General features: G+C 44.9%; 1 protein-coding gene across 7 annotated transcripts in view; it reads right to left on the bottom strand.

The window, feature by feature from the left end:
- The window catches only part of PHAF1 (phagophore assembly factor 1), a 31086-nt gene extending 19127 nt beyond the window's left edge, over positions 1-11959 (bottom strand). For 2 of the 7 annotated variants that reach the window (XM_080645696.1, XM_080645692.1), the window contains exons 1-4: positions 11898-11959; positions 11660-11780; positions 6617-6699; positions 1529-1612 (exon numbers count right to left, since the gene is read on the bottom strand). In XM_080645696.1, the coding sequence (XP_080501822.1) occupies positions 1529-1612; positions 6617-6699; positions 11660-11723 (231 nt within the window). In that variant the 5' untranslated portion in view covers positions 11724-11780; positions 11898-11959. Of the gene's footprint in view, positions 1-1528; positions 1613-6616; positions 6700-11659; positions 11781-11882 lie in introns of all 7 variants that reach the window. The other 5 variants (XM_080645697.1, XM_080645693.1, XM_080645694.1 and 2 more) reach the window with 4 other exon arrangements.
- Positions 11960-13514: the final 1555 nt, after the last annotated feature.

The following is a 13514-nucleotide window of genomic DNA, read 5'->3' on the forward strand; positions in this document are numbered from 1 at the left end:
ATACATGATTTTGTCTTTACCATGCTGTGATTCTGTAATGGGCTGTCTAGCCACCCCCTTTTGTTGTCCACTTAGGTTACTTTCAGCTTTTCATTACTATGAAAAGCCCTGCTATAAGTATCTGGCAACATTACCCTCCCCATAACCTTTTTAAGTTATGTTTCCTAAAGTGGCTTTACCAAGTAAAAGGCAAATGACTCTTTGTAAAGGTGTTTCCAGATTAATTTGTGATGAAGCCACACCAAAGGCCATCCTCTCCCTTTTCCCAGTGTGAAACGTCAGTGAGGACAGGACAACTAAGTCCACAAGGAGAGGCAAGGAAGATGTGGGGCTAAGAATGTTCACATCAAACCCTGCTTTTGAAAAATCATCATAAATGAGGAATTCTCATTTCATGTAAAGATTCTTTTTCCATATTCTATCTTATCTCCTCAGCAGCTCACCTGTGATGGGATGTCTAGAACTAGGAAGTATCTAAGTCTTTTGGAAAGACAACTCCATATCCTAACCAGGATGATGTCTTTGGCATGCTACTTCCCCGAGCCACATTCAACTTTGTGACTCTGGGGCATGAGTCTTATGTCACATGACTAACCTGTAAAGCCCAGGCATTTGTAAATAGTGTATTAAAAACATCCTGGACTGAAGCAGGTGTTAGTAAATTGCACTTGAGCGCTAATTAAGACAACCCTGCACACCAGCAAGTTGTTTGTTTACATTTCCTCAAACTCACTGAGCCCCAATCTCAGCATTTTAGGAAGAACTGCTCTAATTTTCAACTTCTAAGTCATGTTATTTGACCGAAGAATGAAGTAAAGTAAGATATATAAACCTGACTAAAATCTTGTGGTCCTATTCTGCCGTTAGGCCTCATCATTAGTACCTTTTTTTTTAAGGCAGTCCTTTGTGACCGTTTTTATTTCACTTAATTCTTTTGCATAATGTTTTTGAGATCTATCTATGTTGAGGCAGGAGTAAATTGTCCATTTTGTCATATTACACTTCACTGCATGAACATAGTTCACTTTGCTCACCCACTCACCCACTGACGAACACTGGGTTGTTTTTCATCTTGTGTCTATTATGCATAAAGCTGTTAGAATCACTTCTGCTTATGCTAAGAATATTTCTGTACAAAATTTTTAAATTTTTCTATTTTGTGGATGTGTTTTCATTTCTTGGGTAGACACCTAGGATCAGAATTGCTGAGTTTTAGTACCTTTTTAAAGACTCAGGAGAATCTATGCCATATACTTAGCTCCTCCCGTTTTCCTATTTAATATAAAAGCCCACTCCCCATACCACGTTCCCCAAATCCTCAATACTCTTTCCCTTTCACCTCCAGAGCCTAGGACTAGAGTCCTTCTCAGAATATTTCCAACAACCAGACCCAGTTTCTCTTTTTAGGGAAACAGGCAAAGCTACCTCCTGGCGGTCTCTGAACCAAGGAAGTTTACTCCCACTTAGGAGTTTCAGAAACATCTCACAACAGCACATATTAATCAGCCTGACATGAAACTTTAGTTACCTTAAGTCTCTGATTGAAAGCATCAAACAGTAGTTTGATCCCGTCCTGAGTCAGGTTGAGGATGAGGTCATGGCTTAGAGGAGACTACAAAATAAAAAAAACACACTCCAAACAATTAATTTACTTACCAGCACCTGCTGAAAGCATTACAATATAAATGCAATACACAGGGAATATCTAAGTGCAGACTCCCTCCCCCAACTAACAAGGTTTGGAAGCCAGAAACAAACTATTGCATGAATGCAGTGTGCTCTATTTCCAGCCTACAGCTGCTACTTTATAATATTGGCTTGAAAAGAGCCTCTCTTTTCCAAAGCCTGTATTATTACAGGTTATGAGTGATAATACTTGGGGAAAAGGGCTAAAATTATGTGAGTATATAGGCCACTTTGAGGGTCCAGGGTACAAATCTATAGCATGGGTTTACTGCTGTCAAAAATACAGAACAGTTGATGAGGAATGCAGACCACATGAAAAAGCCTCATGAGGATCCAAACTCAGCAGGTAATGCTCAATGCATGTCGGCTGAACCTATATCCATTCACTCCCAGGCTGTACCATCCACAGGGAATACTTTTTATTTTTTACTGTTTTACACCATATTCCAGGACAAATAAGTATTTTATGATCTGATTATGTATGAGATGACACTCTTTCTCTTTCCTCCCCTCCCCCCACCATCTCATATCACATGTGCTTCTTTCTAAAAGGCCCAAGTCTAAGATCTAAGGAGTCATATTTCTACATTTGCCCCTTCTGAGTCCTGGGGGGAGGAGAGCAACAGCACAGAATAGTGGACAAAGCTGGTCTTGAGTTCAGGTGAGCTGGTGACCTTAAGTGACTCTCAGAACTTCTCTGAGCTCTAGTTTCATAGGTAGTGGGTCAGAAAGTACTAAGCACACCACACTGCACTCTTTCCTTATGTATACCCCACCTGCTGCTTCTAGCCAATGCAATCAATTCAATGACTCAGCATGTGAAGACTCTCCAAAGCCCTAACCAGATTGGCCAGCAAAAGAAAAACAGGACCATCGAAAATTCTGCCCGTTCTTGAAATTGGCACACAGTTCTCAAAAGAATTTAGAGAAGTTTCTTTTTTTAAAAATTTTTTTTAAATGTATTTTATTGATTTTTTACAGACAGCAAGGGAGAGGGATAGAGTCAGAAACATTGATGGGAGAGATATATCTATCAGCTGCCTCCTGCACATCTCCTACTGGGGATGTGTCCGCAACCCAAGGTACATGCCCTTGACCAGAATCGAACCTGGGACCCTTCAGTCCGCAGGCCAATGCTCTATCCACTGAGCCAAACCAGTCAGGGCTAGAGAAGTTTCTTTATAAAGCGTCTCAAAGTAGGCAGTGAATGACAGAAGTGTGGCTGTCAGAGAGAGAAAGACTGTGCCACTGCTGGTATAGGTCTCAGTAGAAAATTTCTCTCCCAAGAGCCTTCTGTGATTAGCACAGACTGCTCCCCTACACCCCGTTGATCTTTACAAGGTAGCAGGCCATGGTGGCACCATCATGCTTGGCAAACATTAGAAGAATGCTGTATGAATGCCTAAACCATTAGGTCTCAAGCAAGACAAGATAATGGACTTATGAACCCTGATCTTACTCTGAACCCAGAACACACAGTTCCATTTCTGAGAGGGCCAGCCCATAGGGGAAGCAGAATGAAGCAACATTTTAGCATCTTTCAAGATCCATGATTAGAGGAAGAATGCTGGGAGGATCTGGATTTTCTTATACTCTCCCAAGAACTGATCATTTTCTTCCTGGCATTATTACAATGCAGGACATAACTAAGCAAAATAAATAAATAAATAAATATGTAAGAATTGTTTGTGCAACTGAGCAATTTTTAAAAGGAAGCAAATAAATCATCTTCACAATGTTTTATTAGTACTTTATATCTCCAGAACAAAAAAACACATATACTATGTGGTGCTTAAGCAGACACTATGCAGTCCTCCATATGAAACAGTTCAGTAAAGCTGTCTGTTGCAAGTCGTTAACATCCTCTCCCTCTAAGAAAAATGGGGCTACTTGATATGCACATTAAATTTCCAAGGTGTGCCCTAGCTCGTTTGGCTCAGTGGATAGAGCGTTGGCCTGTGGACTCAAGGGTCCCGGGTTTGATTCTGGTCAAGGGCGTGTGCCTTGGTTGCGGGCACATCCCCAGTGGGAGGTGTGCAGGAGGCAGCTGATCGATGTTTCTCTCTCATCGATATTTCTGACTCTCTATCCCTCTCCCTTCCTCTCTGTAAAAAAAAAAAAAAAAAAAAAAAAAAAAATCAATAAAATATATTAAAAAAATTTTTTTCCAAGGTGTGATTTGCTGGAGACAAGGTAGTTCTGAAAGGTTTAATAGGTCAAACTATTCTCTGCACTTAATGGGAAGCAAGGACACAAGTGGGAAAGGAATAGAAGGAGGGCAGAAGAGGCAAGGACCACATGTAAGAAGTACTATATCAGAGCTCTGAGAGACCACTCCTCTTGATCCTCATCAAAAGATTATTCCATCATAAGGAAACTATATCCACTTCACAGAAGGAAAACCAGACTAATTATTAAATCCATGTTTTTTAACTGATTCTAGTTGGTAGGACGATATTGGGGAAAATTAGTTTAATGCTAAAACTACTATTTGTACTCCAAAAATGGACTGACAATAAAGTTAGTGATATAAGAAATAAAACACACCCGGCCATTGTGGCTCAGTGGTTGAGCCTCGACCTATGAATCAGAGGGTCATGGTTCGATTCCCAGTCAGGGCATATGCCTAGGTCTAGGTTGCGGGCTTGATCCCCAGTGGGAGGCATGCAGGATGCAGCCAATCGATGTTTTTTTCTCTCTCTCCCTTCCTCTCTGAAATAATAAAGAAATATTTAAATAAAAAGAAAGAAAGCCTATTTTCAAATGCATCTAATCTTGGGGTGCCCAAATCTGATTAAACTAAATCTGCAAATTACATATAAGTTCAAGAAGTAAGCCAATTTTCTCCCCCCCCCCAAATATATTTTTATTGATTTCTGAGAGGAAGAGGTAAGAGAGAGAGAGAAAGATAGAAATATCAATGATGAGAGAGAATCATTGATCAGCTGCCTCCTGCACGCCCCACACTGGGGACCAAGCTGGCAACCCGGGCATGTGCCCTTGACCAGAATCGAACCTGGGACCCTTCAGTCTCCAGGCTGACGCCGTATCCACTGAGCCAAACCAGCTAAGGCAAGCCAATTTTCTTAAGCTGCTTCCCATTTTGATGCCTACTACTTCATAGTCTAACACTGAAAGTCAGATTAGGTTATGAATGACCTGGAACAAAGAAGAAAAGCTACTATTCTTCACTTTATAAATGACAGGTCACTTTGACTCTGTGGTTCAAAGAGCCTCTGCCCACTCCTACGAGTCCCTTGTTCTGTGGTAAGTACCACAAGAATATCCAAGCACTTGCTTGAAGATGCAGAGGGGTACAGACAGTATGAACATAATTTCTCAGTATAGGTGACAGGCTTATCTTTGACACTAAAGTGAAACTGAGAAACCTCACAGAAATCGTACCCACATCTAATCCTTCATGCCAAAAATAATCTGTCACTTGCTTTAGGATCTGAAACTAATTGGAAAAAAATGCAACTAAAATAATCAAATTGGTACTTAAACAGCCTCAGAAAAGCCACTTTAGGACAGCCTGTAGCCTGTATAGGAGCAAAACTATTCCCTGAGGTTTGTGACACATACAGCACCACAAAGGTTGCTGCACATGGTCTGTCATAGAAGAATCATAGATTTCAAAAAAGTCAGTGGAAGGGAAATTGCATTTTTAGAGAGATGGAAAAATCCTATTTCTAAAGGCCTATGAAAAATAGCTTGTAACTTTACATACTTAAAAAATCAAATATTATTTTTAAAATTCTGATGTTCAGAAAATTCTTCTCTGGTGCTAACCTAAAGTATACTCTTACTGGAAACTAAAAAAGTAGTTTTGTTTGTTTTTTTAAAAAAATATTTTTAGTGATTTTAGAGAGGAAGTGAGATGGAGAGAGATAGAAACATCCTATATAATCCTATCCTATATAATAAAAGGCTAATATGCAACTCAACTGAACGGCAGAAGGACCGTTATGATGTGCACTGACCACCAGGAGGCAGACGCTCAACACAGGAGCTGCCCCCTGGTGGTCAGTGTGCTCCCATAGGGGGAGCATCGCTCAGCCAGAAGCCGGGCTCATGGCTAGCAAGCGCAGCGGCAGTGGCAGGAGCCTCTCCCGCCTCCAAGGCAGCACTAAGGATGTCCGACTGCAGGCTTAGGCCCACTCCCCTCGAGGCTAAGCCATCAGTGGGACATCCCCCGAGGGCTCCCGGACTGTGAGAGGGTGCCTGGACTGTGAGAGGGTGCAAGCCGGGCTGAGGGACTCCCCCGCTACCACCGAGTGCACAAATTTCATGAACCGGGCCTCTAGTCAATGATAAGAAAGAATCAGTGATCGGCTACCTCCTGCACATACCACACTGGGGATTAAGCCCACAACCCATGCATGTGCCCTGACCGGGAATGGAACTGTGACTTCCTGGTTCATAGGACGAGGCTCAACCACTGAGCCATGCCAGCTGGGCTCAAAAGGTCTTTGTAGGTACATGCAACATTATACTATAGGGGTTAATTCCTGGCAAAATTGACCAACATTTAATAGAGACTACAATAAATTGGACAAGAAATAATAAATGGAAAGCAAGTACCCTAGAAGACCACATAGTCTGAGGTGACCTCTCACTGAAAAGTCCCTGTTTCAGGGATGGATGGACACACACACACACACACACACACACACACACACACACACACACGTTCAGTTATTGCTGCTCCTCAAAACCTGGCAGCACCAGGTTATCAAGACCAAAAGTTTTAGAATTAAAAAAAAAAAAAAAAAAAAAGTGCCTGGTAACTGACTAGCGCTAAAGAGTCTCCTATTCGGATACACTGACCCAACAATCCCTGTGAGTCAGCCCCTCCCAAATCACCAAACTCTGGGGATGACTCACTGATTAGGGATGCTATTTCAGTAAACAAATCAGTACTACTCACCTGTTCACTGTAGAGAACCTGGACATTTTTGATGATGCGACAGTGCTTCTGAAGAATAGCTACTGCCTGAGCCAGAGGCATTCCTGAAATAAAGCAAGGACACCTGTGTGGGTTACTTGGGTTGTCCATTTACTAACATCTACCACTGTGCTAGGTATTGGTGCCTGCAGTAAAGTCTGGGGTCAGTGTCACTAAGGTTTACAGAAATAAGACTAAGTTCAAAGTTCAATAAGCAGTAAGAGCTAAAATAAAGTTAGCAGCAAGCACTAAGGGAATAGTTGAATTGCATAAAGGAAGGGAGTTAATACATAAATGGGGACTTTTGTGCTGATCCCAAGCAAAGGGCTTTCTTTGAGAAGGCAAAGTCAGCATGAACCAAGAGTGAGAAAGCACTGACTGCATAACTCTGGAGACTGAGGCCTGATTCTCACTGTGCCATGGACTACGTATATCCTAGGAAAGTTCCTTCCTCTCTTCCTCTGTGGCATCTGTCTCATTTCTCAAATGAGAGTCTGCAGAAACACATGACTTGTAGGGGCTCATTAAGAGTTAAAAATCACACACCTATCAGAATCAACTTATTTACTAAGGATTTTTACTGGATCTTTATTTATCTACTCACAAATATCTTCTAAATCTTAACACTTGATTTGTGAACTGATGGCCCATTATAAATACTTATATATGCTCCCGTTAAAAAATCCCAATCCCAATGGCCTCTCAAAAGTTCCAGGGACTCACAGGGAACACCAAAAAGTATGTTTTCAAACAAAAAGACACATTATATTTCAAACAAGAAGATATACACACACAGAGGCAATTTAAAACAAAGTCCCAGACAATCCAAAAACAAAGACATAGCTTTATGAGTGCAAGGACAGTATGCGTGTTATTCAACTCTCTGAAATCTGGCTTCTCTTCTGTATTCTGACCTCTACATCTACCCAGTCATTCAAACCAGAACCTCTAGATTCCTCATCCTTCTCCATCTTTCAAAATCTAGTCTCTAAACTTTCTTCCTAAACCCATCCCATAACACACTTTACTCCAGGTATCCTCTTTTCCAGCGAACCCAGAGACTCCTTGATAGTGTCCCAGGCAGCTACTACCAAAGAGAATTGGGAATCTAGGGAACCTATTTTCTTCTTCCAGCAGTACATCGTGCTCTAATTATAATATCCAATTGCTTATGGTTCCTTACATACCATCTACCTTTCCCATTGTGTTTTTTTTTTTTTTAACATATTTTTATTGACTTTAGAGAGGAAGGGAGAGATAGAAATATCAATGGTGAGAGAGAATCATTGATTGACTGCCTCCTGTACACCCCCTACTGGGGATAGAGCCCACAACCCTGGTATGTACCCTGACCAGAATCGAACTGTGACACCTCCTGGTTCATAGGTTGATGCTCAACCACTGAAACACATGGGTGGGGCCCATTGTTTTTGTTTTAACTTGGTTGGAAGATTTATGGACAGTTTGGATAAGAAATCTGCCCTGACCAGTTTGGCTCAGTGGATAGAGCGTCGGTCTGCGGACTCAAGGGTCCTGGGTTCGATTCCAGTCAAGGCCATGTACCTTGGTTGCGGGCACATCCCCAGTGGGGAGTGTGCAGGAGGCAGCCAATCGATTGTTTCTCTCTCATCGATGTTTCTAACTTTCTATCCCTCTCCTTTCCTCTCTGTAAAAAATCAATAAAATATATTAAAAAAAAAAAAAAGAAATCTATCAGTAGCCTTCTGATAGGGTCCTACTGATGTTAGCTGCTCCAGGAATAGTACTGGCTCCTGTAATGTTTGTTTGTTTTTTAATATGTTTTTATTGATTTCAGAGAGGAAGGGAGAGGGAGAGAGAGAGCAACATCAATGATAAGACAGAATCATTAATCGGCTGCCTCCTGATCGCCCACACTGGGGATCGAGCCTGCAACCCGGGTATGTGCCCTGACCGGGAATTGAACTGTGACCTCCTGGTTCCTATGTCAATACTCAACCAATGAGCCACACTGGCCGGGCTCCTGTAGGTTTTTGACAGGAAGCCTTCCCCCTGAACTCCGCAGATCAAGTGTCTTCTCTCCTTCCATAGCACCCTATACAACTTCTACCCCATTACAATAAAACATACTATTTCTGTAATCTTTCCTTCCCACTAGACTAAGCTGTTCAGAGCATATGACCATTTCTTATTCAATTTTCAATGTTCGTAAGCAGAGTCCAGAGGTACATGCTGCCTTCAACAAAGTGAGCATTCAGTCCCTCTGCAACAAGATAATCTCAGAGAAGGCTATTCTCTAGTGACCCTTTAAATCTACCCACTTTGGGCATTTTCAACACTTATTTATTTATTTAAACAATTTAAATTATTGATTTGAGAGGAATGAAGGAGAAAAGAGAGAGAGGGAGAGAGAGAGAGAGAGAGACAGAAAGAGAGGGAGAGAAAAAGAGAGAGAGAGAAAGACACACACATTGACATTGATTTGTTGTTCCACTTATTTATGTGCCCTAACCAGAGACCCAGCCAGCAATTTTGGCTTATAGGGATGACACTCTAACCAACTGAGCTACTTGGCCAGGGCTTCAACACAAATTTAAAAAACAAATTCAGTCATGCCTCCACACCAATGCATTCTGCAAATGTCATTGAAAGCATCTCAAATTTGCACTGCCTTTACTCCACCACTGATCAAGCCACCAGTGGCATTCTCAGAGATTCCTCTTGGCCTAGGTTTTCCTGTTCCTGTGTTGTTGGCATTTCTCTCATCTCCCAACATCAAACAAAGGCCAGGAAAGCAACCAAGAAGTTGGATGCAGCTCCCCATTATGATGCCAGGCAGATAATGACAAGGTCTAGATACGTTTGCACTAGCACAGATTCCAAAAAGAAACATAGAAACAAAATTGAGCCTATCCTCAAAAGGGTAGAGCAGTGGAAGCAAAAAATCCCTGTCCCCTACTTTTTATCATCTCTACCTTTCTGAGCCTCAGCTGTCAAATGGAGATTACCTTTCAAGGTTGTGGTGACTTGAATTAAGCACTGCCTGGTTCTCTAGTCTAGGAATGTAATTCAGCCCCAATTGCAGTTTTGATGTGTGAGGGCTGGGGAGAGGACTAACTTTTATTTTAGTCTGGAGAAGTTAAATGACCACCATCTCTTAGGCAGACAGGATTTTAAAGTGACTTTTAAGACTCACAAAGAAAACATCAAGGCTCAGGCCCCCTTTATGAGCATTTCCCCAAAGTTCAATTCTAGACCCACTGTATGCTCTTTTCACTGTTTTTGGTTGCTATTTAGACAGTTTGAAAAAATAGCCCAAACCCTGGACTCCTGAAAACTGGAAAAAGTTAGAAGTGGGCCCTAGCCAGTTTGGCTCAGTGGATAGAGCGTCAGCCTGCAGACTGAAAGGTCCTGGGTTCGATTCTGGTCAAGGACACAAGCCAGAGTTGCAGGCTTGGTCCCTAGTAGGGGGTGTGCAGGAAGCAGCAGATCAATTCTGTCTCATCATCGATGTTTCTATCTCTTTCTCCCTCTCGCTTCCTCTCTGAAATCAATAAAAATATACTTTTTTAAAAAAGTGGGAGTTACGGTATCAAAACAACAGTTGACAAAAGAAGTCTTGCTCTTCCACCTAGTTTTTTCAAAATCCTGGTCTCAACTAACATCCTAATCACTACTTTTGCCCAAGAAGACTCTATACCACAGAGATCCACAACTTAGTCGTAACATCAAGCTCAATTTGAAGCTATGGTTGTGGTTCTCGCTCTGTCCTGTTAAATTCTGGTGTGAGCAGAAGCTGCGGATGGAAAGGTTATTCCCTAACTAGAAGCCAAACTGCACCAGCATGATGAATGTGTCTAGCCTCCCCAAATCAGGCTCTTGTTGCTCCACAAGAGGCTGGGGTGTTTCATACCCGCTGAAATTTTGGGAAGAACTCTGTAAGAGTGGTGTTAGTTATGAGAGTAGTTGACTAGGACCTCTCAATAAAACTGGCTCCTACAATCCAGAGGAGGTTTATAGTTCAACTGAGCACCAGCAGGGCCCTACCAGTTTCTCATGCACCCTATCTCCATAGATGTGAGTCTTCCAGATTCAAGGATAAGTTATAGCCCAACAGAACAGCTGACTCAGTCCAGTGGCTCAAATTAGTGTGACAAAAGTTCAGGCCTGCACAAACAAACAGCACCAACACCTGCTCCCCTCCCCCTTTTCCTAGTGCTGGAACATCAAAGTAAACACACACTGGGGTTACTGAATGCAAATATTTGTACACATAAAGGTAGTGGCATTGGGGATGAGGAAAACTGGGCCAAAAAAAAAAAAAAAAAAACACCCCAAAAACGACCAGATTGAATGTTCTACAAACTAAATGTTACTTTTCCTGAACTCCTATTACATTCTCAGCTAAGGTCTGGGTTTAGGATTACCTCGCCACATCGACCACATTTAAAAACGAGAAGGAAACAAGTCAGAAGTTCCTTTAACACACAGACTCTCCTCAACCAACTCCTTTGACCAGATTCCCAACACCAGATTAAGGGATGGGGCAGAGGGGCCTAGGTTTCCCCTTTCGAAGAGGCAACTCACAGACCAGAAAAGCAAAGGGAGACACCCTGTTGTGGCGTTTAGGAGTGTCAGTCACTTCTCAACTATTTCATCAGTAAGTGGCGACTAGGAATAACACTAGTACCGACCCTTAGACCCCAAGAAGGCCGACTAGCGATAATAACGCACCACAAAGCAGAGCTAGTCTTCAGTGTTTGGGGCGTGTCGGTCATTGTTATTATTATTACTACTGTACCACAGTCCCGGGAGGGGCCCGGCTAAGGCCTGAAGCGAGGGCGTCTGGGCCCAGCTGAGCCATAGACGGGCGGGTCGGGCCGGTTAGAGCGGATATCTAGTGCCTGGAGCCCCAAAAGCCAATAGGACTGAAGAGGCGACAAGCCGCGGGCACTAGGGAGTAAGGGGTAGAGACCAGAGGCGGGAAGGGCCCGGAGGGAGATAAGAACCAGAGAATAGGGTCCTGAGGGAGGACCCCGTACTTACCCAGCGTGAATTCCCATTGCTCGTTCCCCAGAGAGCGCTCAGGCACCACCTCCAGATCCAGCATTGGTTCGGCTCGCCGGGCCGGGGCGGCCTCCCTGCGGCAGCGCAGACGGGACCGGAGCTGAGGACAAAGCAGCAGCTAAACCGTCGTCCCTGCCGTCCCTCGGCGGTCCTGTTCCCCAACTCCTCCCCGGTCGCCGGCGACACCGGCCCAACACCACACCTCACCTCACCTCACCTCACTTCACCAGCAGCAGCCGCGGTAGTAGGGGCAGCGGCAACAGCGGCAGCGTCTGCAGTAAAAGTGGCGTGCGAGGCCGTAAAGTGTGGCGAGGGCGGGGTTCCATAGCAGGGGAGGAGCCTAAGGTAGAGTCGCGCACGCGCAAACTCCGGATTAGCGGCTGTGACAGGCTGGAGGCCTGGCAGTACCATCTGGAAGGGCTGGGATGAGGAGACTCCTATTCCGTGAACCCCCACATCACGTTTCACACGTCTAAACAAGGATGTATACTCTACGCAACACATACATGTGACATGGTTATACAATCCCCATCTGCTATCTACACGCGCGTCCGATTCCCATTCAATGGGAGCAAAAAGCGAGTTCCGAGGGTGCACAGTCTGCGGTCCGGCAGGGAGGGAGGATGCGGGGTCCCGGAGCCCCACGGCCCGCGAGCGCCCTCCCACCTCCCGTAGGGGCCGAGACTGACGCCGGCTATAGCTGCCTCTAGTTTCCAGGAATAACTCCTTCCCCACCCAGCTGCTCAGGGGCTGAGGTGGAATCAAAGCGAGTGAGGAATGTGCTCAAGTGTGTGTATGTGTGTGTGTGGGGGGGGGGGGGGGGTCGTGGGGGGGCACCCGGAAAGGGGGAGTTGATGGAGAGGAATAGGTAGAAGAGGGAGAAGCTAGTCCGGCCTCCGGGCTGACCACATCCAGATGTGAGCAGTTCCTCTCCCAACAGTCCCCCTCTCGCCTGCACCCCAGTCCCGGGCCCCACCGGAGGTCGCTGGCTGCAGCTCAGACTTGAGCCAGCGCTAGCTTTGCCGCCAACACTGTGTGGTCTAGAGTAGACCAAACCTCTGGTGCTCTTTGTGCCTCCGTTTCTCCATCTACAAGTCGAGTGAGAAGCTTCTCAAACTTGTACATGCTGAGCTTTTGGCCGGTGCCCCGAGGCACGCTAAAACTAAAAGGCTACCAGGTCTCTTCTGGAGGCAGGCCTTTAGGGAAGCGACTCTCACGACCACTCAGAGAGGAAAGCTTATACTTCACTTTACAGGTGAAAAAAGAAAGCCCAGAAAAGTTAAAGAGATCTTGTGGTCCTAGGTGGCAGAACCCAAGTTCTTTCTTTTGCATTGTTTTTTATACTAAACTAGAGGCCGGGTGCACGAAATTCGTGTGTGTGTGGGGGGAGGTGTCCCTCAGCCCAGCCTGCACCCTCTCCAATCTGGGACCCCTTGAGGGATGTCCGACTGCCCGTTTAGGCCCGATCCAAACGGGCAGTCGGACATCCCTCTCACAACCCACGACTGCTGGCTCCCAACTTCTCGCCTGCCTGACTTCCTGATTGCCCCTAACCGCTTCTGCCTGCCAGCCTGATCACCCCCTAACCAGTCCCCTGCCAGCCTGATTGATGTCTAACTGCTCCCCTGCCAGCCTGTTTGCCCCCAACTTCCCTCCTCTGCCGGCCTGGTCACCCCTAACTGCCCTCCCCTGCAGGCTTGATCGCCCCCAACTGCCCTCCCTTGCAGGCCTGGTCCCTCCCAACTGCCCTCCCCTGCTGGCCATCTTGTGGTGGCCATCTTGTGTCCACATGGGAGCAGGATCTTTGACTACATGGGGACAGCCATCTTGTGTG

Source organism: Plecotus auritus (genome assembly GCF_963455305.1).
Source record: "Plecotus auritus genome assembly, chromosome: 10".
NCBI classification, from domain to species: domain Eukaryota; kingdom Metazoa; phylum Chordata; class Mammalia; order Chiroptera; family Vespertilionidae; genus Plecotus; species Plecotus auritus.